Source organism: Alexandromys fortis, unplaced genomic scaffold (genome assembly GCF_014885135.2).
Source record: "Alexandromys fortis isolate MF-2015 unplaced genomic scaffold, M_Fortis_MF-2015_v1.1 scaffold_10, whole genome shotgun sequence".
Taxonomy (NCBI): Eukaryota; Metazoa; Chordata; class Mammalia; order Rodentia; family Cricetidae; genus Alexandromys; species Alexandromys fortis.
The window spans coordinates 589,419-616,578 of record NW_026067895.1 but is presented as its reverse complement, the minus strand read 5'-3'; the positions used below and the strand labels follow the sequence as shown (position 1 = coordinate 616,578).

At 37.4% G+C, this 27,160-nt stretch overlaps 1 protein-coding gene across 13 annotated transcripts in view; it reads left to right on the top strand.

Moving 5' to 3' along the window:
- The window catches only part of Tle4 (TLE family member 4, transcriptional corepressor), a 135,806-nt gene that overhangs the window by 23,391 nt on the left and 85,255 nt on the right, over positions 1-27,160 (top strand). For 5 of the 13 annotated variants that reach the window (XM_050158696.1, XM_050158654.1, XM_050158689.1 and 2 more), the window contains exons 5-6: positions 9,670-9,732; positions 25,260-25,334. In XM_050158696.1, coding sequence (XP_050014653.1) covers positions 9,670-9,732; positions 25,260-25,334 — 138 coding nt within the window. The remainder of the gene's footprint in view (positions 1-9,669; positions 9,733-25,259; positions 25,335-27,160) is intronic. The other 8 variants (XM_050158709.1, XM_050158667.1, XM_050158707.1 and 5 more) reach the window with 2 other exon arrangements.

Below are 27,160 nucleotides of genomic sequence, written 5' to 3'. Positions count from 1 at the left end.
CAGGCTCTCTTTAATTGGTAGGATGGTTGCTGTGACCTGATGCAGCACTCCTTTCCACCATATTTAGAATCACTCACTATGAGTAAGGTCATGTCTAAGTGGTCTTACCTGGTGGGAACAGTCCTGACCTCTAGGCTGTCTGAACCACCTCTCTAGCTACATTTGCTGCCACTGCTTTTCCTGTGCTGTGAATGCACTAGACTGGTGTGTCAGGCTACCCTGTTTTAGAATGGTCTTTTCTTGCCCTGACCTTCATCTTTCAGACTTATCTTTCCTGGTTCCTCAGGGATAACATTTATGCCTTAATCATTGAGAAATACTGTCTACCTCATTTATTTTATTAAGGGCTTTGTAAATCTTATTTGTTCTTCCACTGTTTCAGATATGACATGGAATCCGGCAGAGTAGTAGAAAATTATTAAAGATTGAGGATTTACTATGTTTCATATAAGGGATATTCCCTAGTACCCTTAACCTTTTCCCACAGAATGGGTGGGGGATTGAACCCTGTGCTTTTCTTATGATAGGCAAGCACATTACCAGTGAGCAAAATAAATTATATAACCCAGCCCTCTTTTTACTTTATATCCTGGAATAGTGTCTCATTACATTGTGCAGTCTGGCCTGGAGCTTATACTCTGTTATGTAGACAGGCTTTGAACTTTGTGAGGCTCCTGCTTCAGCCTCATAAGTACCTGGGATTATAGGCCTGTACCAATAGACCTGCTTTCTTTTATTTATTTCTATTTGATCTTCTTCCTTGTTGGGCTGTAAACACCTCATGGGGTCAGAGCCTTCTGCATTCACTAAACTGTGTGCCACAGTTGCTAGCTCAGAGTGAAAGCAAATACCTGAAATCAGATTATTTCATTTCCTAAGTTGGAGGTACTTCGAGAATTCATTTTGTCCTTGGTCTAAAATTATCTTTCAACTTCCATCTTCCCTCTTATAGTATGTTTTATGTTTATTATCTCTTCTTTCCATAGCCATTCAAATGTAATCTGTGGTAAGAAGAGGACCAGAATCCTAAATACATTGTGATATTTTTACATGCTTATAATTTGCTACCACTTTCTTAGAAATTGTCCCTGGATCTCCTTGCTACCTACCATGTTACGTCAAATTCAGTCTCTGGTGTATGTCATTGAAGGCCTCCTAGTCAGACCCCAGTAGACTGCTTCTTACCCTTTTGCACTGGCTTTTGCTGCATGTATCCTGTATTCTAGCATAATGGTTTTAGTTGTACCTATACATTAGAATTACACAGGGAATTTTTAAAGGGAGCACTCATTCCCAGGTCCTACTCTTAGAGATTTTGACCTAATATATCTGGGGTGAGGTCTGGTTTGTGAAATCACTAACTAGCTGTTTCCTGAGAATATTGTCTGCTATGAGAGCTTTTAGGGTTCCATAGTCAAGGAGGTTTCAGTAGTATTGCTTTTTGTGTATTTCATTCCAAAAATATTAAGCTAAACTACCAAATGAGATGCTTTGAGATGTCTGGTAGGAAAGAAAGCTGTATTTAGTTTTGTTTAGGCAGAGAGAGGCCATCTGGGCAGAAAACACTTTGCATATGTATTTGTTAATAACTTCTGCAAGGTGTGGTATAGAACCTGTTTTGGAAGATGATATTATGGGTCATGTTTCTATTTCAAAATCACTTCCTTTTGTCCTTTTCTGATTATCCTATCCAAACCAGGCACACCCTTTTCAATCCTTGAAATTCTCTCTTGTATGTCTGTGTACTAATGTTTGTCTCTATCCTTATGCTTTGAACTTCAGAACAGCAGGGATTATCTTGTTCCCATCACCCATATCTCCACTCAGCACCTAAGAGTTCTCACAATAATAAGTAGACAGTTAATATATACTCATTGAATGAGTAAAAAGGTAGTAATGTATTCATGGTTTCGGCCTTTTTACTAAGGTGCATGTCTTTAAATATCATATATCCCATGCATTATATAATTTAAAAGTAACTTGAAATACAGTTAGCACTCTTTGTTCACAGTTCCATTTATGTGTGTTCAACTAAATGTTGATTCAATGTATTTGGGAGAAATGTGCCTGTACTAAGCACGCTTTTCCATTGTTATTTCCTAAACAGTAAAGTATCTACATTTTGTTAGGTGTTATGTATGGGTTTTATTCAAATCCCTTGCCATTTTATGAATAATAACCATCTTCAGATTAGCTGTCTGGGGGCTTTCATCACAAATCTTTCATGGATAGAGGGGTGACTGTGCATTCTAAAAGTAACTTAGATTATAAAAGCACAAATAGACAATAGCTTTTACTTTTCTTAAATTCCCTCGTGGAGTATGTAACACCCACCCACCCACCCACCATGTAATAGTAGCTAGAAGCCAGACTTCAGGGAACATTTGTGGGTTTTATAGTTACTGGGTCAAGGTGCATCTCAATCTGTTGTATGGGTCTTTTCTTTTTGCTGCTTAATTTTTGGGCCAGTCTGTCCCAGATGGCTTGCTTCCCTCAGGGGAAAGGTATCGATCAGCCTGAGCTGTTGAAAGAAGCTTGGATGTGGAGTCAGTTTGTGAGAGGCCCTTTTGGGTGAAATACACCACTCCAACAACAAAAATTAGGCAATATACTTGTTTTCTCGTGGCAAACAAACAAACAAAAAATCTAATTTTTAAAACCTTGAACAAGAGTGTATTGAAACAGGTTTGTCATGTGCATCAGGAGCTTGTTTTGGGAACCAGAAAGTAGAATTCCGAGTAAGTTTACCTGATGCTCAGGGCTCATGCAACAAGGAACACTGAAGCAATTCCTGGCCTTATTAAGGAGGCACGTGTTCTCTGGAGGTATTGTGCTACAACAGTGTCCATGGCTCCTCTGGCCTGGCTCTCATACTCTTTTTTGAACAGTGTCTTAATAGGTATGAGGTGGGTATGAATACACTGTAGCATGCGTAGTTCTCGTGACGCACTATACATTGATATATTAGAAGCTGTTCTTTTATGTCCTCTGAGCCCTGTGATGCTGCAGCATGACTAAGGCCTTTCTGTGACTGTTCTAACCAAATTGATTTATTCCAGGTACTAGTCTAGAATTTATTCTGAACTCTGAATACAAAATGCTCTCCTAGTGTATTCTCTAGCAGATGTACTGAATGCCAAAGGCTCAGATGATCAGTAATCTGCTACAAGCAATATTAGAAGGAGGCTAAGATACAGCTGCATTCTGTCTCTTAATAAATCTTTTAAATCACATATCCTGCCAAGAATTCAGAATGGAAGCTTTAATCATTGACTCACCATTCAGAAGTCACTCCGAATGAATTTGCATTTTTTCTTGTTGTCCAATGAGAATATATGTCTTATTCTTTTTAAATAGCTTGATTTTCTAAATGTCAGAAAAGATATGTTCCAGGAAGCTACGCAAACCAAATTAGAATGTGTGTAGGTCTTCTAGATGAATAGTCCTTTATGGTTGGTATATTGATGTATTCCAGCTCTTCCGTAACAGTTCTTGCATGCCTACAAAAAATTAAGAAATTCCTATTGCTTGGCCTGGATTATACTTCATTTACAAAATGATCCATTAAATGTTTTGTGTATTCCAGCCACATGGGATGTCCTTGTTGACAGCATGGCTCATATTCATTAAAACTCTGCTATTCTGCATAAGGTCTGCCTTTTTTATGGGTCAGCAGAGTCTCTCAGCATCACCTTGGAGTTTTGTCAACTCCATCTGCTTTATACCAAGATTCCTAGGCAATTGGTAAACAGATCATTCTGGCTAGTGGCAGATGCTGGCGGCACACAAGGCTGGAGTGGGTCAGTGAGTAGAAGAGGGATTCTTCTGTGAAGTCATTGCAGGGAAAGGATGTTTTATGGACTGAGACTTAACATGATGGTGGTGTGGAATGAGTCCTGGAATGCCTGGTAAAGACAGTTTTAGGTAGCAGGGTCAACAAAAACAGACTTAAGAAAGAGTGAGTTTCTGCCTCTACCCTAGAAATACATTCTATAAAAACTGGCCAGGGCTGTGATTCACCTGCCGAGGCTGTGTAACCCAGCACTATAGCAAGAGCTGACAAGAGCCATGTATCTGGCCAAATAGGGACAAGTCACAACTTTGATTTTGGTCAGACTGGGTTCTCATCATTGTGGGTAAGCATTCAAAGATGAAAGGATGTTTTGACGATGATGGCTGTAAATATTTGAAATATCAGGTAACTAGGGGAAGCATGAAGACATAAAAGATTTTGCTAATTTTGGGAAAAAGAGAAGAAAATAAATACTCAGGAATATAGCCATAAATGGAGAACTGTTGAATGATGGTCGCAAGAAGCAAACAGAAAAAGAAGGTCTAAACCTAACCAGGGTGTTGTCCAACCTTTCAGCATCAAAATATGATCTTATCTGCAAATGTGCTGGGCTTCATTCATAGCTGTCTTAGGGTAGGTGTGGCCTGTGGCCTCCAGGTTTGATCTTCCTGGATTTGACCAGGCAGAAATGACCTAATCATCTGGCATGATTTTTCCTAAGAGATGGCTTGTTGCTTTGATGGATATATAGTCCAGGCATCCCTGTGAGACCTTGATAAGGAAAGGACCATGAGTTGGTTTTTATGCCAGGATCCAAAATTTTTTACTTTTGGGTATTTCTCAAAGTCATTTTGGGCAGAATCAGTCCTGTGGGAGAAAAACAAAGTATATTATTTGCATTTGTTGTCAGCAAGAGTATTCATCCCTGTGTCTAGGAGTGAAAATGCACAATTGTAAATTAAAGTTCAAATGCCCAGTACATTTATCGAGGGAAAAGGAACAAAGCAGCTGACATTACTTGCTGTGATACAGAAAAGTATTGGAGAAGCATTTCAGAACTTGGTGAACACAGGTAATGAGGTTCTCAACCAGCACCACCCTATTCTCTGAAAACTGAGGTTAAAGTCACCACAGAAGCTAATTTTCCTTGCCTGCTGAACCCCACTTTTCCCTCTCATCCTTCTTTCTTTATTTCCTGACCTTCCTTTCTGAGGGCCTGAGCATAACTGAAAACATCGTTTTTTTCAGGCTTGAGAACTGCAGTGATTTGACTTTGTATGACTTACTGAATGTCAGGCACAAGGATCATTAATCTTTCCTTGTATAATATAGCATTCTTTTGATCCCTCTTAATGCTGAGGCAGTATTAAATATAATATCATAGTATCAAAGTACAGGTAATGTGGTAATAGGTGACTATCTAAGGTTTCCTTTAAAGAAGTGCTTTTAGAAAGCTCAAGGTAAGAAAGGAAGGAAGGAAGAAGGAGGAGCACAATTTAATACTTGTAAAAGGTTTTCATAAGACTATTAGGGACAGGTTTAAATAGCTTCATGAGATGTAAAGGCACTGTTATCTCTGAAATGCATTGTCCTGCATATCGCTGCATGAGCACCACCAATAGTACTATGAATCTTGTTAGGACAAATGGGTTACTTGAAAGTGTCCAATTAGCCAAGTTGTGCATTGGCTCTTGATAGCACACTTCACCGTACAGTAACATGGCTTGAAAGTGAGTTTAAAACACAACCAGGATGACATTGCTTTAGTGATACTGTCAATAGAGACGTTGTTTCAGTGTAACTCAATGAGAGAGAAGCATGGAGAAGTTAAAAAATAAAGTGTAATTGACACTTTCATATTGTTCAGTATAATATGCATTGAGCATCCACAGACAGTTCCTCTTGTTGGAGGAAGTGGGGTATCCTTTAAAAACAGTCTTATTCAGCCTGGTCTATGTAGTGAATTCCATGATAGCCAGGGATAAGTAATGAGACCCTGTCCCAAAAATCCTAAATAAATGAATAAATAAATAGGTAGATAGATAAGTTAAATTTATAAAGGCCTTATTTGCAAAAACAATCTTTTCCATACTATAAGATACTTAATAAATTTTTTAACTTGCCTGTGTATAAGAGTTAAAGTGAGTGACTTGAAATTTCCTGTCCCCATCATTATGACTGGTGACACTTCTGTCCCATTCTTCATCTCTGCTCTAGAGTTAGAATGACGGCGCACAGTACCAGGTGATGAGTGCATGCAAAGTCAGGGTTGGTTTTTTTTTTTTTTTTTTTAGTAGAATGTCTTTTTTCTTGTCACTTTTTCTCTAAGGTATTTTGTCAAAGCCAAATGGCTTTTTTTGTTTGTTTGTTTGTTTGTTTGTTTGTTTTTTGAGTAAGGAAGATTGTCATTTTTATTGAATCTATTTATTGGAATAGACACAAAGGTAGAAAATAAAAAGAAATAGAATCGTGGTGAATTGAGTGTAGGAAAATATGTTCAACTTTTTTATTAAAAATTTGAAGGAAATTTTATTTATATTGGGCCCTATATATGTATGCATATATGTGTGCAAGTGCCAGTGTATATAAAAGGGGTATCTGATCCTTTTGAACTGGAGTTAAAAGGCCCATGTCACCTTCCAGATGTGGGTGTGGGAATGGAACTCGTATTCAGCAGTTTTAAGGGGTGAGCCATTTCACCAGCACCATCAAGTGCTTTTCTTAAATGTCTATCTTTATGAATAGGGAAAATGTAATAGAAGCGTCAGATGTTTACTTGTCAGTATGAGGGTTCTTTTTGGTCATTTTTTGACATGAACAATTGTCCTTTTATTAGGACTATTAATGCTGATTAGGCATATCATGGGTATTAAAGGCAGTAGTTATGCAATACCCTGTAAAGCATCAAATGCTATAACAACTGAGTAATTCTAACAACGAGTATTTCAGCATCTTTGCCTTTTTCAATGGGTTATCTGTGAATGCATTGCTCAGGGATGCATGACCCACATCACCTATAAATTTGATTGGAAGCCAAAGAACTGGCATAGTCTGATGGATAGCAGATTAGAGCCCTGATTAACCATGTGATTCAAAGACTGGAAATATATTGTCTAAGCCAGATTCATCAGATGCAATCAGAATTTCAAGTGGTCAGATGCAATTCAAATGTGTATTGTGGCTTTTCCTGCTAAGTTGTCTTTTTCCCTCTTTCCCCAAAGCTGAAAAATACTTCTTTGATGAATCTGCTTCTTACCCTAAAGCTGTCTGTCTGTTATTCATCAGAAAGCAGGTCGCAGTTCAGTGAGCAGAAGAAAAGATTTTAATAGAAGCTGTGCCAAGGGCTGTAATGCATCATTTTAGGGCCCTAATTACATTACAATGACAAATATCAATGGTGACAACAGCAATAACCTACATCCTTTAATGGCTGTGCTAGAAAAGGAGTTTGGGCCCCACGCCATTAGATTAGACTCAGTTTCAAAACATAGGCCATTAGAAGTGTGTGTCCACAGTATTACTGGTTGATCGCTGAAGCCCAGTGGAAACGCCTGAAAATAAATGATGCCTCCCCAAAGCTTGGTCCACTGGGACAAAAGAGGTGAAATTAGATGACCATGGAAGCAGCAGTGTTTCCGAGGCAACTTTAGCTTTCAAAGTGAGGAATGGCCTGCTTAATTGTATGAAATCACACAGACATACCCCACCCCCTTGCTGCCAATTAGCCTGTCCATGAAAATCTATTGGCATGACAGCGTAAAGAAATTAAGAAGTCTTTTAAACAAAAGGAGACCTTTAAAGAAAACTTTGAAGATTTTACCCTTGTTTTTCTGTTGGTGTGTGTTAACATACATAATTTTTAGTATTAAGACTTTTTTCTTTTTATTTTGGCATTGTTTTGTTTTTTGTTTTTGCCTTAAATAGATGCTTGGACCTAAAATAGCTTATTGAGGTGCTAAATGTCTCTTATTTTTTTTATTTGACCAGATGAATGAGTTTCCTAAGTAGTTTTTATTATGTAGGCAAATTAAAGAACTCAGTTTTCCTACATGCCCACATACTTTTTTTCAACCCTTCTAGCAAGGGACTATTTTATTTATGTAAACAACATAATGAGGAAAATATGCTTGGCAGATGGTTCTAAGCATAAGAATCATCAGTTTGGTCTGCCCTAAAGTCTCATTATCTTTTATTCCTACCCCCACCTCTCCCTACAAAAAGCCTAACCACCAAATGCCTTTGAGACACTGAGCATTCAGCCTCCTGAATGCTGTTCTGTTTTCTTAACTTACCTTAGAATTTAACTCCATCACCACTGTGGAATGTGCATCCAGGTGGAGAGGGGTTTGCTGGTTCCCATTGCAGCATTTCATGGTGGTTTAAGCATTCTTAAAGGATGGCTAAATGATCCGTGGGGCCAGGGCAGTAAATTAAATCAGGGCAGCACAGTGGAGTCTTAGTCACTGCTGTTTAGTGGTTCTGGGCTTTGTCTTTCTCGTTAAATACAGGCTGTAATGGAAAGCCTACATTGGGGACTTCATGGTGAATTTTTGTTTTGGGTTAGCTGATGAAGTTTTTAAGGTGCTGGCATTTAAATAATTGCATAGCTACAAAGTTAAAAGGGTTGCTGCAAAAACAAGGAAGCCTCGATTGCATAAGTAGTGTTGCTGTTCTATAATGACTTAGCAAGAAAAAGAACATTTGTATGCTTTCATAAAAATGACTGTTTCTGGATGAAATTTATTTTAAGAATGTCTCAGGAATAGTAATTGCTTTACATTTTCTGTCTTTTAACATTTCTTAACTTCCCCCTTTCACCACCCCGTCATTAAAATATGAGCAATTTTGTATGCACATATGTGCATATATTAAAAGCTGTCTGCTTATCATAAAGTGTCTAAATGCCATCTGAAGATTCATACTAAGGTGAACATCAGTAAAGTTTGAGCAGGTTTTTAAAGAAAACATGTAACAGCATGTTTTTTCTTTATGGCTTTAAAACCCCCACAGTTCCAAGGCAGAATTGTGTGTACAAGGCAAATATATTTTGTCCCTGTATTTTTAAAGTATAGTTTCTATAGTCTTAACTTTGTTAAAACTTTTGCATATCTATAGAAAAGTGATAATGAAGATAAGTTCAGACTCATTGTTCTTTCAAATGTACTAAGACTGTAGCTTGTTCTAAACTACACACTAAAAACCCTGGCTGACAGATATGGAATCCTTTACTGTTTGAAAATACCCTGCTACCCAGTCATTAATAATTACATTAGTTTATTTGATTACTGCTATTCTCTCCCTTCCCCCCAGGAGATTGGGAACTAAATCCCACTAAGTGTTGACAGTCAAAGACTGCAGGTGTGGCAGCACGTGCTTAAGATTCAAGCACTCTGAAGGCTGAGGCTCTCAGTCGTTAAGTTCAAGTTTTGCTTGAACTTAAGAGAGAGTAGGGAAGAGAGAGAACAACTGTGAAAGTCTAATCATTTGGTTATGGAAACAGTTGTGATATGTAGAGGAAAATGTGTCATCTGCATTAAATAAAGACTAGGGGTTTTAAGAACCATTAGATTGGGCAAGGGTCCTTCTGATGAAAGCTTTAGAAAACTGGGTTCTAGTCATGGAGATTAAATTCATTTTTTATTACTCTGGTGCTTGAAGATTAAATTTTAAGATGAATGCTGTTTAATAAATCCTGCTGCTAATGTGGCTCTGTTGTCACTGCATCCTTTTAATGGGCTTGCTAAGAAGGTAGTTTTCCTCTTCCATCGACACCATCAACCAGAGGACAAGAGTCTTTTAATACCATCCGGTTAATATTTTGGGGAATCTATAACCAGCTGACTGTTCTTCCTGTTGTGTTTCTCTCTTTTTTGCAGGCGGAGATTGTGAAACGACTAAATGCTATCTGTGCACAGGTCATTCCTTTCCTGTCCCAAGAGGTAAGATAGTTGATCTGATGGTTAGAAGTTGTTGCCATTTTATTGATTTTTACAGATAAGGGATTTAGACATGGTTCTGGCCTTGCCATTTTCTTTCTTTTTTTTTCTTTTTTTCCTTGTCATTTTCTTGATGTTCGTATTTCACATTAAGATGTAGTGTTCTCATTCCAACTTTTGAACCTTATTAATGTCCAGTGTAACATAATTTAAATGTATTTAATGATAGAATATATCTGTTAAGTAAAATTTAGTTGCTAAAATATTTTGTTGCCATTATTAAAAGTAGTATTGCTCAGGATTATGCCTGTTTGCTGTAATGCCATCTAATTGCAGAGGTGGTAATATTGCCACCAAGACAAGAACTTGATCTCTACATCTGTCATTGAGCATTGAGACTCAACAAGAGCTTCACCTAATGGGAATTTTGGCTTCTGCCTATTAAAAGTTATTTTAAGTTAATGATTAATCCTTTTATGTTGTCTATGTATTTAGAACAGACATCCAAGATAAATTCAGTCTACTCATTTCTGTGTCACTTTAGGCTTTGCTGATAGGAGCCTGTGTGGACCAATGCCTGGCATGTGGCTCACTTGCTTTGCTTACTACCAAGGAAAGTGTATCCTGTCAAAACTTTATGCAGGTGTGAAGGAGGGTCTACCTTTCTAGTTCTTGGTGGTTTCTTTCTATCCCCCCCCTTTTTTTTTTTAACTTTGCTTATTTCTTGCTTTGGTTAGGTAGAAAGTTTAAATGATAATACTAGAAAGGGAGAGTTTTGCTTTTGGATTATTAAATTTTTTATTTGCTCTGGTATGATCAGCTGTAAGAAGGATGAACTATTTCTAAAGTCTTGGGACCACAGTGCTTGGTACTTTGTTTTTGCATAGAGAAGGCACTTTCCTCTCACTCATTTTAGTTACTGTGTTCTGTCACTGCCATTCAAAATAGCTATTTACACATTTGTCTAAAAATGCATGTCCTGGGGTTAGACACAAACCAGCATTTGAGTTTGTACATGCATTATAGACATGTGGATTTCTGTCTGGCATATTTTGTCCAAACCAGGATCTGATTTGCATAACTATTCTGTTGAAGAAGGGCACACTCTGTTCACAAACCTTGCTACTTCCTACTTCACATGCTGTTTTCCCCTTCTATCTATGACCACTAAACATCATTATCCTCATTTACCTATTTTTAACCTAGTATTTACCTGTGACTGGATTAGATGTGTTTTAACTAAGTGTCAAAGAGCATATTTGCATTTCTTTCTTTTTTAAAATATTTATCTTTATGTTTGTGTGCCTCTGTGCATGTGTGCTGCATATATACCTGGTGCCTGCAGAGGCCAAAAGGAAGCAGTAGATTCCTAAAAATGGAGTTACAGATGGCTATAAGCCAACAAGGGAGTGCTGGAAACAGAACTTAGTTCCTCTGCCAGAGAAGCAAGTATTCTCAACATTTAGCCATCTCTAGCTCATATTTTCATTTCTTTGGGGAGCTTGGCTGTTCCAGGCCTCATCTAGATTTGATTGTCTCTTACTTTAAGAAGTTCTGCTTGTGGAGATAAAGAGTGAGAAGAATATGTGACCCTAAAACCAGGCTGAGGTGTGATGCTCAAAGGTAGAGGGGAGAAGTTAAAACTATCCCTTGGGGTGGTGGTAATTTTTGGATCTCAGCAGATACAAACCACTCTATGCAATTACTAGGACAGGTTTGTCCACGTGGCATTTTTGCAGACTGTGGTTTATGGTCAGAAATGAAAGGTGGTCTTGGAGGTACTAATTTATTTTCCCACGAGTTATGTTGTTTGTATGAGCAGGCCCAGTAGGAGCAGAATGTGCAATGGTAGCAGCACTAAGCAAGACTGAAATTAATTGGTTGAGGATGTTGTACCCCATAGAGAAAAGCCTTGGGGGAGGTATTAACAATCCTTTTCTTCTGCATTTGTCTGAAAGGGTAGACATCATTCTTTCAATATTAAACTATTTGTTTTTCTAAGGTTTGGCAGTTCTTGATATATATAATAATCCTACATCATGGTTTCCTAAATCCTAATTTTGTGTATATCTTTCTTTTACTCTGATTTTGTACAATGGAAATATGTCTCTTAAAGTGTAAGCCACAAGTGTGTTTGTTCTCATTGTTCAGGGTCTCATTTGTGTGTGAGGTTAAACAGTCAACCTTGTATTTTAGGGTATTCTGTAAGCAGATACCTCATTTCCTCTCTGGGGCCAGATGGACCTTAATCTGGAGGGTGGGGAAGAGGCAGGCTATTAGAGAAAGAAGGATTCTGTTTCCTGTCTCCTCAGTGGCAGGAAAATCACTCTTGCATGGCTACGGGTATCACTTAGTGCCAGGACTGAAGGCTCTTAATCTGATCTTTTAACACCAGCTTTCTGTGTGACAGTGTTGCTGCCAGAAAGGCAGCTGTACCATTTGAATTTATTTTTAAATGGTTTTAGTGAAAAATTAAATGATTCTATCTGGGGGGGGAAAAAGGAAGGTGTTCCCTGAAGACTGTGCATAAGTTACAAGACAGTGTAGATGGAGGTGTTTGGAGTCTGACAGAAACAGGAGGTAAATTCTATATATCTAGAATGTCTGCCTTTAATTTAGTTCTGTATGTTAATTGATAGTGTATAGTTTTTTTTTTCAAACTTACAAAAAATGTACTAATTAATTACAACTATTAAATTTTAATTTTTAACTATAAAACCTTTTTATTTAAAAACCAAATTTTAGCTCAAATATACTTAAAAGTTGATGTATAGTCTTAAAATTACAGAAAGATTCTTTTCTAATATTTCATTGCAGCATATAAAACTGGAGCCAGTATACATAGTTACTACTAAAGTCCTAAATATTAGACAAAGATAGTACTATCTCTTGCTGTTAAAAATTAATAGTTGTCTATTACTTAGATTTTAGAATTTCATAGGACCCATAATACCAGAGTTCAGTAACCATGAACCATCATCTGATTGAACCTTTTTTTCACCCCTCTTTTGGCTATTAGACAGATTTGTCTCAGATTTTTGTCCTCATAAAATATATCATGGTAATACCTGTGAAGTTCTTTTTCATGTTGTCTCATTTTCAGGAAAGAAATTACAAATAACCGCCTCCAAGCTGTCAGTTCTATAAAGAAGTGCCAGCTGTTGGCCGCCATATGTAGGTTGAGTCCTGACTTCCCAACTACAAATCACATGGCTTTGTCTAATCCAACCCAAACTGTGTGGCCTTTAGCAAGTACTTTGCCTCTCTCAGCCTCAGTTTCCTCATCTGTGGGCTAACGGGGCTCCACCCTTGGGCATTTAGCACACGTACTTCCCTGTGGTGCTGTCAGCAAAGACAGGCCTGTGAGTTCTCTTTTGGGAAGGCCTGGAACTGCTTCTAAATCCTTTTGAATCATTGTGTTTTTTTTTTTTTTTAAAATATTTATTTATTTATTATGTATACAATATTCTGTGTGTATGACTGCAGGCCAGAAGAGGGCACCAGATCCCATTACAGATGGTTGTGAGCCACCATGTGGTTGCTGGGAATTGAACTCAGGACCTTTGGAAGAGCAGGCAATGCTCTTAACCTCTGAGCCATCTCTCCAGCCCCTGAATCATTGTGTTTTGCAAGCATGGAATTGTTTCTCTTTTTACTTCTCTTTGTAAATTAAAACCATGCCCAAAGAGTCTGAACTAGCTGGGCATATGGTTATTTTTCTTGAGCAATATCAGGATAGAGCCTATAGACCCTTAGTCTTTCTGGATCCTCAGTCACACTGAGGAATGCCAGCAAATGTTGTCTTGGTGTATGCTCTCCCATCCCACACCACCTCCCCCACCCAGCAGCTTGCACCTTTTAAGGCTACTCTGATGTAAATAGAAATCTGTTTCTCTGTTACATCTTGATAATAGGGGCAACATTTCTGCTAATGTGGGATTAAATCAAAGCTCTTCTTCATTGACTTAAATTGGTAACGTTATCTCTGTAAGCCTGTCCTCCTATTGAATGAGATTAATTCTGCCTTAAAATGTGTATTGTATGTATTGAAACTGAAATAGCATCTGGTATAGGAAGTACTTAGTTCCTCCTCTCCTAGTGTACTTTCAGGGAAATGGAATCTGTTTAGGTTCTAAGATGTTTGGAAAAGAAGAAAAACTTAGGAAGGATTCAAAGAAATAGTTCAATGTGGTTCTCTAGGACTTACCACTCTAGCATCAAGCAGTCAGTTCTACAAAGATTAACTTTTCAGAAGGAAAAGAGTATTTTTGCCATTTATTTTGACTTGTTAGATTTCAGGTGTTAAATATCAAACACCTAAATATTGAACCAAATTGGAGAGCAGTTATGTTTTGGGTTTTGTGTGTGTGTATATAATATATATGTATGTATCCCTCCCTGTAAGGATTCTTTATAATCAAACAGTAGGTACTTCATGGTTCTAAGTGTTCTGAGACCTTTAAGAACTTCAGATTCCTAGTAGGTTATAGGTCTCTAACATTGTAATTCAACTCTCTTCTCAGTAAACAGTTCCATTTTGCAGAAAGTTGTGTTGATAACAAGGAACAGGTTTCACCACAAGAGACAGATGTATGCTCAGCCAGACTCTGGGCCAAATTTTGGCTCAGCCACTTTTACATCCTTTATGGTGTTGATGGTACAGTTCTCCGTTTTATGATAGGCTCCAGAGCTACCTTTGTAATAGGGCTTGTTAATAAGAATTGATGGGGCTGGAGAGATGGCTCAGTTGTTAAGAAAACTGGCTACTCTTCTGAAGGATCCGGCTTTGATTCCCAGCACTCACATGGCAGGTCACACCTGTCTATAAGTGCAGTTCCAGGACTTCTGATACCCTCATACAGACATACATACATGCAGACAAAGCAATGAACATAAATTAAAAACAGATTATAAAATATTAAGAATTGGTGATGATGTAAAAAACCTAACAAGATATTTGGATATTTAAATTTTAGAACTCAACTTACCTAACTGATTTATTCATGAAAAAAGCTTATTCTTCTCAGGAAACAGTTGTTTTTTTAAAGGAAATGTACTAATTATTTGCTAACTTGAACTTACTGTAAACTTTTTATCTTCACGTTCATTTTCTATAGCTCCACTGTGTCCTGCCCTGTCTACAGAAACAGGAATGGGGGGGGGGTGTTTTTTTTAATGGGCAGAATGTGAAAGAAGTTCACTTTTATTGCCCCCTTGACAATGTCCTAGACCTAGTTACTTGTCCCCACATAGCTATAAGACTTAGAAGTATAGTTTTCCACAGCCACTGAAAGCTAAAACTACTAGCCACCTAAAGCTAGCAATCACTTCCAGATATAGTGCTATACATAAAATTAAAGTAATGGCTATTATTACTACTAACCATGATATGTGTTTACATGACAAATATTCTCTCTGACCAAGTACTTAGTACTACCCATTTTAATTGATAACCTAATAGATAAATAATGCATAGTTCTAGCTATAAAAACCATATATCCCTGTAGTTTAAATCATCCTGAACAGTAGCTCACTGAGTAGTTTACACTTGGTAAGTTTGTACAGTACAGAAAGGAATACAGTTGATATGAAAAGTTATGGGCTATTTAGTCTATCTTAACAACTCGTAGGGTCTTTAACTATTTATGTGTGCTTGTTAAAAAATTACAGTCCTAGGATTCTTATACTTCTTGGTTAAAGGCTAGATTATGGCAAATTGTACTTGCCCTGCAATATTTTGTAGCAGATTTGCTGGGTGGGAAATGCTTTTCTTTCTTTGGTATTTCATAGGTATCTTGAGACAGTGAGATAAAAAAATCCAAGTTCCCTTTCCCAAATCATGAAAGAATTACAGTGTTTGCTCAGGTCATTGGTTTTTATGGAGTTTCAAGATATCTTTTTGTTTTTAAATCTGCTTACGTATATTGCTAGGTTGACCCATTTTGATTGCTTGTATCACAAGCCATTTTCAATAGTTTTGTGCTTAGGGAATTTTCTTCAATACATTTTGATCATACCTCCTCACCTCATCTCCCAAATTCAGATTCACTCTCATTTCCCTATTCCCCAACCTCATTTCCTTTGTTGCTTAATAACAAAATCTACTTTGTACTGCCCAGACATATTCCTGAGTAAAGGGGCTGTCCACTGCAGTGTGGTTGGTCTACTAGGGGCTAAACCCTTAAAGAAACTCTCTCTCTCCCCGGAAACTGTCATCTGTCCATAGTTCCTCAGGTAGGGTCAAGGGCTCACAGACTCTGCTGCTGTGAGTTCATAAGTGTCATGGCCCTGTCATGTCCAGAAGATACTGTTATGCTCCAGTGTTTGCTGACCTCCCTCACGATCTTTCTTCTCCCTCTTGTCAGGATAGTCCTGCACTGTGGTTGTGAAATGATGTCCCATTTGTATCTGCGTACTTACTTATCTGTTCTCTCTGCACTTATGCAAACCATTTCTAGACCACAGCCTGAAATAACCTGCAGACCATGGTTCCTTCTCAACGGTGGCTACTGAAGTCCCATTTTTTAAACTCATGGTCCTTGTTTTAAACCTTGCCATCCATAAACCGAACAGCTTGTTTCTAATCATTCAGTGCTAAGGGGAATGGACATTTGCTTTTTTTCCTCTTTCTCGAACTTCATAGCTAGGTGTTCTGGTCATAAGGTATTTAAAAAAAGCAGAGCTGCCTGGGAGCTGGTAGAGGCGTCATGTAGGCTGGATTTCACAGTGATATGAAGACTTACTTAGGGTCTGGGCTTACAAAGGAGCAGAGCAGTTTTTCATATGTGTCTGTTATTTTGAGTAAATACTGGTTTGATAAATGAAATAATTGTTTTTAAAAATATTTAACAGACATGTTCATTAGACATTTTAGACCATTAAAGCTAAATTATATTGAAAAGTTTTAGTCCTTTACTGAATTTTCAGCTCACATTTACTTAGGGAAAACGTAACTTTCACCTTGAATTCTTTCTGGTACAGAGTAATTCCAGCTGGGAGCTCTCCTTACCCCATTTACTTATTAGGTTTTCTAATGAGTTGTACCATGTTGTGAATTTTCTTTGTTTCATTGTTTGTTTCCTCAGAATTTTCTAGATTTATTTGGGCTTTCTACATTGCATTTAAGAAGTAGACAGTGACACATAGTTATGCAATAGGGGTCGTATGAATCCCATAGAATTAAAATTTCAAATGATACATATGTTTTTGTCTTAGCTCTATATTTGTTTCTTCTAATGTAATAGGAAAACAACCTTTCTAGGCTTGTGATAGAAATTTATTATTCATGTCACTTATTTAAGGTGTAGGTATGGGTTTCTCTGAATCACATTTTGAATGTATAGAATAATTGTGAAATGGAAGTTGAAAAATGTGATCAGTCACTTTCTTATTGTGCCTTAGGGAGGGAATGAACAAAATGCAGTGGTTACACACACTGGTAGCAGTGTTACCAGTTCGCGATCACTCCACGTTAACTCATATTGCCTGTTAACTTTGTAAGGAATCAGTGGCTTGTGGTAACATGGTAACATTGATGTAGGTGAGCTTTGCTGAAATCCCCCACGAATCTCTGGTAGGCAGGCACCCAGACAACTCTAAGACCATCTAGGGAAAACATTTGTGTCCGTAGCCTGTACCACACAAGTCAGTTGGAGTCAATTGGTCAGGCTTGGTAATGTATTACAGTGCCTTCTATGCAGAGGTGCACACTGGGCATGCTTTGAAGGTTTGGTCCATTTTTATGAATTTTACATTGAGGCATGTGCAGAGTAAACATCATTTAGGATAGTTTTTTTTTTTTTTTTTTTACCATTACAACTCCAAGCTACCCGAAAGCATAATTCTCTTCTGTGTTTTTTTGGTTGACTAGTAATATTGTTGCTTTACCTGACCATGTGTTTTAATGACAATTGGTAGCAAAATAATGGGATTATGATCTGTTTGACCTCAGGAAATAAAAGATGACTCTCAGGAGGTATTTTTCTTTTTATCCTGAAGGTTTAATTAAATGTGGGCTTCCCTCCAAAGGCAGCATTGGCAACCTTATATTCAGGTTTCCACAATTAATGTATGCTTGAAAAACCTACTATCTTTGAATGAAGATAAGTTTCAAAGTACTTTGAGTATAAACAGAGTAGCATGGTCTATTGCAGAAGTATTTGTGTCATTTTAAATTATAAGTAAAGTTTAAGAAAAATTAAGGATTACTTTCTCAGTTCTACTAGCCACATTTCAAGTACTCAGTGCTTATTCATCTGTGGTTGGCGGATGACATATTATTAGTACAAATCAAACATTGTAAATGTTGTAGAAAGTACTGTTGGACATCTGTGAACTGTAGAGCTCGGGCATACCAATAAAGAATTCTGGAGTCAGGCGGTGGTGTCTCTCAGGAGGCAGAGGCAGGTGGATCTCTGTGAGTTCGAGGCTAGCCTGTCTACAAGAGCTAGTTCCAGAATAGGCTCCAAAGTTACACAGAGAAATTCTGTCTTGGAAAATAATAATAATAATAATAATAATAATAATAATAATAATAATAATAATAATAATTCTGTGTCATATGAGAAGGGAAGAAGGCAAGGCAAAACGATGAGTGTGGAAAAGACTTGGGCAGCTTTTCCGAAGTATTCCTAAATGCTTATTTTTTGTATTGTTGTCTTTTGATTATTCTACAAAGTAGATTCCTTGGTATTATCATACATACTCGGTTTTGGTTGAACTCCCTTCTCTCATCTCTTTTCTCCATCTTTCTGACCCCTTCCATTCTTAAGCCTTCCCTTCCTATTCTCCCTTCCACTTTACTATCGCCTGTGTTGCTACCTATTCTCCACTCATTAAAACCTCCTTCACCTTCTAATGGGTCTCCCTTTTGTTTCTTGTTATCTACACACACACTGTATAAGTGCACCAAGAGAGGATCTACATATGAGACAAAAGAAATGAGATGTTTTTCGGAGCCTCGGTTACTTTTTTATTTTTCAAGTTCAATCCATGTTCCACCAATTTCATTTTATAACAATTGAATAAAATTCCTTTAGTATAATTTCATTATCTATTCATCCAGTGATGAATAGCTAGTCTGATTCCATTGAGATTGTGACTAGAGTAGCCCCGACCATGGGTGTGATGGTGTCTTTGTCATGGGTTAGAGAGTCTCGTATGTGCGTGCACTCTCGAGCACTCAATAGCTTCATCATATGGTAGTTGTATTTTTAGTTTTTGAGAAACCTGATGGTGATTTCCACAGTGGCTGCTAGTTCACCTTCTACTGAAGGGAAGGACATTCTTTTACTACATCCATGCCAAAAATTTCTGTTTTTTTTTCTTCATTTTTTAAGTTTTTGTTTATTTCTTAAGACAGGGTTTCTCTGTGTAACACCCCAGGTTGTCTTGGAACTCTTCTTTGTAGACCAAGGTGGCCTTGAACTCACAGAGATGGGCCTGCTTCTGCCCGCCTCCTCACTGGAATTACAGGCCTGTGCCACCACTCCCCAGGGATTGTTTTCTTGTTGTTAGTCACTTTGCCAGGGTGAAGTGGAGCCTCAAAGTAGTTTTAATTTGCATTTCTTCAATGATCAAGTATGTTGAACACTTAAAAATATTGGCTATTTATGTTTCTTCTTTTGAGAACTCTGTTTAGATTTGTAGTCTTTGATCCTATATTTCAAGCCAAAATTGATAGGCTGTGTGTACATGTTCACCATCTGAAGTGTAACTTTGAGAAGTTCTTCATTTTACTAAGTATTGGTGTTGCTTATATGTTTTGTAATATTTAGGTTTTTTTTGCGAAATCATTTTGGAACACTAGTACAGCCTTATTTGGAGATTACAGTTAGATTTAAATTGCATATGTGCCTGTAAACTTGGTAAGAATTCTCTAGTAGGATTCTAAAAGTAGGGTTATTAAATTCTTAAAGTGAGATTTCAGTGAAACTTTCAAAACATATAGTGGTATTTTTACTTGGACTTGATCTGCTAGATGTACCAGGAGCGCTGTGTTCTATCCACACTGAGTATGCCATGAAGAATGAATGGCCTTAGAGCCATTGAGTGACCTACGAATGTTTAACCTGGAAGAAAGGAAGTTGGAAATCTGTTTTACTATTTTCAGATGCTTGAAGCAGAGGCAAATTTTGAGACAAAACTGGGGTCAAGTGAAACTTTGGGAAAGTAGATTTTAAGTCATTAGAGTTAATGTTCATTCTCCTCCACTAGAAAAAGCTTATTAATAAGAGGCCATGACTTTTTCAGAGAATGACTGACAACTGGCTAGAATGCTGTAGAGAGTCAACTATTGGATATACTAATGTTTTTTGTCCTGTAGTTGGTACTGCAGTTCTTACCATACCAAACCAGACAGCATTTGGAAGTCAGGGTGCAGAGTCTCGTTTGGTGGTTAACAAAACCTGGTTTCCGTGTCTCCGAATCTCTAAAGGTTGTTTTAGCTTTGCGTTATGGTAAATAAGTGGCATTTATTACATGTGGCTAATGATTCCTAAGAAAGGCATTCAGTCCAAGTTCTGACCTAATGTCTTTCACCTGGAATACTGCATGGCTCTGCAACTGTTCTTGTTGCAGTCTGGTTCACTCCTTGCCCTTGCCTTCAGTAAATTCTATCTTAATAAAGTCCAGCGCTGACAGGATTCAGCTGCTTAAAACATTTTAATAACATCTCACTTTCTATAAGAATAAAGTACAGCTGTTTTCCTGTAATGAAAAGCCTGCACTGCTGGGCATCTTTTGTTTTCTTCCAGATTTTATTTCTACCAATAGGTGCTTTTCTAGAAAATGCTTCTGTCATACATTTGTGTCTCCATGCATTTGCCTATGTTGTTGCTGTTGTTACGAATGCTTATTCCATTTTTTGCCTATCCCAAAGGCCAACAATCCTACCCTGTCTGTTGCTCAGCAGGGTTCCACAGCTCCTGCTCCTCCAGTCACACACAGCTAACTCACTTTCTTTCTTGAGAGAGACTTAAAGACTTTTGCTAAGCTCTTCCTTTTGCCTGGATTTTTTTCTCCTCATTCTTCATTCACAGAAGTCCATCCAGTTGCAGTTGTCAAGGCAGCTTCCTTAGGGACTTTCCCACTAGTATTTAGATTAGATTAGATTAAGATATTTCCTTGATAAATCATTGCATAACATCCTCTAATTTTCTCTCGGAAATTATTCCCCAGTAGTAATTACAGAGCTTTTGAGTATTAATTCCCCATCTTTCTTCATAGAGTTCTTAAATCTTAGATTTATCTTTTTTTTTCTGTCTATGAGAGTTTTGCCTTCATGTGTATATGTATACCACATGCATATATTGCACATAGAGGCCAGAAGAGGGTGTTGGATCCTCTGGAACTGAAGTTAGAGATGATTGTGAGCTACCTTGTGGGTGCTGGGAATCATCTCTCCCAGCTCCTCTGCGAGAACAAAAAGGGCTGTTAACTCTGAGCTATTTCTCCAGCCCATTTTCATAGAAATCAAACAACTGTGAGATCAGGGGGTGTGGTCTATCATGTCATAATCCTAACCTTGGTGCCTGAGCTTTATTAGGCACTTAACACATTTGAATGAACAAATGAATGAGAAGCTAAGACTTTCGTGATTCCCTCTTCAGACCTCTTCTATTTTATGCCCTTCCCTTTCTCGTACTCTAATTGTGCATTGTATATTAAATGGGTGTGGTGAGTCTTACTCTGTGTCTTCTCATTATCAGGATTCTGAGCATCTTTGCATTTTTGCCTGAATTTTTCCTCCTAATATGTGGAGTAAATTTAGAAAAATTTTAAGTGCAACAATTATGACTTTTCTCTTTAGTATCACATCTCTTGCCTCAAAATAATTGCTATGACAGACACTGACATTGCTATCACTTCTGAAAAACATACTTTAAAAACACATATTGGTTCTTAAAGGTCTATTCATCAGTAGGCCTTATTGGACCTCTATGGACTTAAAATTTTTTTCATGGAAGAAAAATTCAATGCTTTTTTGATCAAATATTAAAATAATTTTATAACAATGAAAATAGTCGAAAAGTAATTTGATGTAGTTTTTAACCCCCAGCAATACCTGTATTCTGCAAATTACAGTATTTTTGTAAAATAATCATATTAAAGTATAACATATGTTCCATAAATTCATTTTATCTTGTGTGTAATTCAGTGATTTTTCGGTAACTCTGCAGTCATAAAATTTCTACGGCATAGTTTTTTTTAAAACTAAGGAGTGTAAGGTTCAACATTTTAAGGAAAAAGTAATTAGATATATTTTGTCTCCTTTAAATCCCAGTCATCCCCTTGGCTTTTTAGTATTTTCTCAATATTTTCTTTGGTAGCGTTGTTGAAGCATAAGAAGGGACTGTTCCCTTCTGCCCAGTAGCAGGGGCTAAAGTGCCTTCTTCACCACTTGAGGTGTGGTATCAGAAAGAACAAGCTGGACATGGGGCTGGAAATAAAATGCGAGTGGAGTGGGAGTAAGTGACAGGTAGGGAAGAGGAGGAAAGTGAAGAGTTGTCAGGCATAGTGGAAAAGCTATCCACATTATAAGCACAATGAATTTCCTGAGTCAGGGAGCTTATTTGTTAAGATCTGATAATGAAAAACAAAATGCATTGGGCCAACTTTGGGGAATAATAATAAAGTTTGCTTTTCTCATCTTTTTACCTCTTCTTCCTGTGTGAGTTTTGATGTTCACGCTACCTGGTGGGTGTGTCCAGTGTATAGGTGATGTGTTTCCCTGTTGTGCAGAGAGGCGTGGTAGGGCGGTACTTGTGTTTTGAGAGCTCACAGGAGAGGTGGCATTGTTTGCCTCAGGAAGCTTATATTCAAAAGGTCCTTAATGAGCAGAGAATTCATGTGAGCAGAAACAGGGAAGGTGAATTCCAAACTGCAGGTAAAGTCCAGAAACTGTATACCCCTTAGCCATTGCTATCAAAGCACACAAGCTGAGTCACGACTTCCGTTTTTATGTTAGCTTCCTAACGAGTTACTGTTAGATATGATGGCAGATCAGTGAATTGAGTTGAGTTTTCTCAAAAAAATGCACTTGATTTTAATGCTGTAGAGAGTTGCTGCCTGAGGCGTCTTTGTCTCTTAGCAGTTGAGATACAATTTATGAAGCAACAGTTGCACAGTCCTCAGGCTAGAGAGGCCTCACATAGTTATGTTTCATATCTCTGTTCCATGTAATTGTTTTTTGAATATTTAATACTTAATGTAAAGGAGCTATTTCAGGAGATTGAGACTTCTCATGATAAGAGCGTTTGTACTTTAGGTGAATTTGTGCACGAGTAGAGTGAGTGCTATGTGTTGTGGGTGAGCGCACATGCTATTCTTTGTCTCACTTGGAAATTTTAAACAGCTACTGTCGAATGTCACAAGTAAAAGGTAGAAAGTTTGCAACAATTTCCCCCACATAATCACGATGGGAGAGAGCTGGAGAGATGGCCCAGTGGTTAAAGAGTGGTTTCCAGCACTCATGTGGGAAAGCTCACAACTGTGTAACTCCAGCTACAGGTGGATCCAACATATCTGGTCTGCTAGCACAAACATCCACAGACACACACACAAGTATGTATACATATTTTAAAACTGGATGGAGCATTAAAAATCTCAGAGGCCACTTTGTAAGTACTACTGCTTTTCACAATGCTGAGAAATATCATAAATTTAAAATGAGCTTTGAACTTGGCACACAGTAAGTGCTCAGTAAGCATGGCATGTGGTTTTAAAGTGTCTTTAAGATAAGCTGAAGCTATTATTATAGACTCTTACTCTCTATTCCTTCTAGGTTTGTGTGTGTGTGTTTGTGTCTGCATACTTGTTTGTGTGCATATGTATATATGTGCTCATAGAAGCCAGAGATTGAAATCTGGTGTGCTTTTTAGTTTCTCTCTCCACCTCATTTTGAGACAGGCTCTCTCACTGAACCTGGAACTTGCCTGTTGATTAGACTTGCTGGCCAGTAAACTCCAGAGATCTTTTCTATGCAACCCCAATGCTGGAATTAACTGCATGCTGTCACATGCTTTTATGACAAGCACCTTACTGGTAGTCTGAGCTATCTCACCATCCCTTCCTCCAAATTTTATGTAAGAGAAATTTATGTCATTTTAGTAACTATGGAAAAGTAAGTAGATAGCTGTTTATAGACTGAGCTTCCTTTTAGATCATGTTTTGAAACTGAAACTCCTGCAATTAAAAACAATTCACAAGTATATATTTTAGCTTATTTCTAGTGAAAACTTAAAAGGTATTAACTTGTTATTTAACATTTTTCTATTAATAAGCAAAGGATAAAACACCATGTTGTATGTAACTAATTTAAGGTAGTTTTCTTTACCACAGAACCTCCCTTTCATATCTCTGTTCACGTCAGAGGTAGAAGTTAAGTCACAATATCATATATATGTTTGAGAGTTTAGACATGGAAACTTGATAGTAAAGGAAAATTACATGTTTTGTGGCGAGTTCTTTGTGTGTTGTAAGCAGTTTTATAGTTGAATCATGTATTCACTTCAAAGTAGTGAAGAATAGATGCTAAAATTTTCACCAGAGATCAGTTAACACAAGCCTCTTCCAACAACACAGAGAAATGCCTGTGACATACCTTTTTGTCCTTCATTTGCTAAAGCTATTTGAAAGAATTCCACAGAACAAATTTGAGTCTATAGATACTAGACTCTTCACATGTACTTAATGGGGTTATGTTTACATTTTGAGAGTCTTATACAACTGCTTGTGTGTATCCAGAGGTGTGAGTGCTCCATGCACAATTCCGTATTCCTTGTGTTTTGATTATTACCAATATCATAAAACTTATTCATATCAGTTATTGCTCATTCTCCTTGGAAATGAATCAAGGGTTGAGAGATTTTTCAGTATTAATGATTCTAGTTTTGTTAAGGAAAAATAATTTAGATTTGTGAATTTTTGTTTTTCAATTGCATTTAAAAGTACATGAAGTACTTTAAATTCATTTGCTTATATTTTGTTTAAGCATGCAACCCTTCATGACAGAAATACAAACATAGACGCTTTTACACTTCTAGGAGAGATAGAACATGGAATTAAAATAACCTTTCACTGTTTATGCAAATAAACACCATAGAAGAATCTAAAAATAAGTACTTGTAGGGAATACTTAAAAAATGTTTTTCTTGTAGGTAGCATAGAGAAAAGGAAATAATAAAGAAACAGATGGGATAAGTTGAGCTTTGTTTTCAGTACTAGCACAAGATGTTTGGTTAGAGTGCTCTCTTGGCCTGAGAATGAAATATGAGCAGATAGTGCAGATGTAGGGAGCATCCTCCATGAGCTCAGAGATGATGTGTACAGCTGATGCCTGGTTATTCCTAAGCATTGTGGGCCCAGTGACCCTGGACATCTATGTAGTCATCTACCACCTGGGGATTTTATTTAATCTGGAGACTCCCAAATGCTATTTTGCATGAAAAGTTAGAGGACATATTAGGAAAAGCTGTTCTGACTAAGTAGAAAACAAATAATTGTATTCTGTTTCTGATCTTCATTTATAGCACCAGCAACAAGTGGTGCAGGCTGTGGAACGGGCCAAGCAGGTGACCATGGCAGAACTGAACGCCATCATTGGGGTACGTGGCCTTTCCATTTTAGCTGTGATCTTAGTGTTTGTCCTTAGCTTTCTTGTTTTTCTCTCTTTAAATTTTGTTCCACCAAACGGGCAGAAAGTAATAGATGACCACAGTTCTTGCCCTTCAGTCTCCTGAGGCATTTGTTAGCTGCTCAGAAGCTTTGTGCCACAGTTTACTAATTAAGTTGGCTCCTGAAAACTCCCCTGAGGAGACTGGACAGCTCTTTCTCATGTTTCTTTATTGTGCCATTAGTTACTGTTGCTAAACTAGATAGGAAGAAATGATACAGTTTGCTCTGATGTTAAAATGACCTGATTTCTTTTTATCATTCCAAATGATTTATTTTGTCTTAATAACACTTTTAGTAAAGTATGTATTTTTGCTTATCCGCTTCTACTCTTTCTTCTTTGTTATGAGTTGATCTTACAGGATAGTGTCCATTTGTAGAAGAAAGCAGATGAACTAAAACAATCAGTGGCCCAGTTAGAAAATGCTAGCTGGCAGTAGTGGCAGTGGTCTTTTATATAACTTGCTGGATCCATAGGTTTAGGCATTCACTCCAGTTCCAAATGAAACAACTGATAAAAACTTCGAAATAATAATAAAGTGGAGAACTCTTGGTTGTAAACAGTCTGGTACTGACTTGACACTTTATGCAGAAGTGCTGGAAGCGCTTTGCCACATTCTAAAGAAGACTCCACTCCTTTCTACTCCCTCCCAAATGCTTTCTTTGTGTAAAAATTATACACAAAAGTCTTTTCTCTTTTTCCCTCTCAGTGTATCAAACACACTTTGAAATGCTAATTATTCCATTTGCTTTCATTAAAATTCAAATTGCTGAGTGAAGATATGAATAAGGGTCGCCTAATAATCAATCTGCAGTGAAGATACTGCTACAATTATGCCACTGTCTTTTAACTAGGGAATCAGGACTCAGGGATCATTGCATTGGTGTTGATAGCAGTAGTCTGATTGTAGCTTGTTCTTTAATGGCCTATTTGAAGGTCTATTTTGTTTCTCTCTGACCACCAGAAAAAGAAAAATGGTAGTAAATTAACAGACATCATAATGGAAAAAAGTAAGAGAAATGTGCCTTGGGAAGCAGAGGCGGAATCAGAAAGGCCCTGTAGACTCAGGAGAAAGAGAGATGGGGCAGTGAAGAGAAAACATTTGATGACTACTTTTTCTTTCTTAAAACTCAAGAAGATAGCAGCGTGCGCGTGCTCACACACACACACACACACACACACACACACACACACACACACGGAGAGAAACAGCTCAGTTTTCAAAGTTAAACTATGTACTTCACAGTTCTGCTTGCATGAAACTTTTCGTGTGAATGAGCTATGGTCATGTCAGAATGGTATGTGTGTTCTTTGTTTTTACAGATTCTCTCTCACAGGTGAATGATGATAGGACCTACCTACAGTTGTTATTCTATGTAGTTTAGTGTTTGCGATGACTTTTACAGCTTGCTACCTACATCTGATTAGCACTTGTTTTTAGGAAAACAATGCATTTTGGTTGTTTTGCTTTTCTAGTTTCTAGTGATCAGCTGAACAGTGGAAAATTAGCTAAATCAGACCTGTGGGTTTTTTTTTATTAAAAAAAATTATGACAGGTAGAAAATCAAATAAGTTTCCCTACTTTTATCAATTCCATATATTTTTAATGCTGTTTTACATTATTTTGTTTTCACATACTTGGTGTTGAATAGGATAACATTGCTTTCTCAGAGAAACCATTTGTAAGTTGTAATTGTTCCTACTAGTCATATTGTCCATGTAGATTTAATTATGTAATCTAAAAGTTTACTTAAAAAT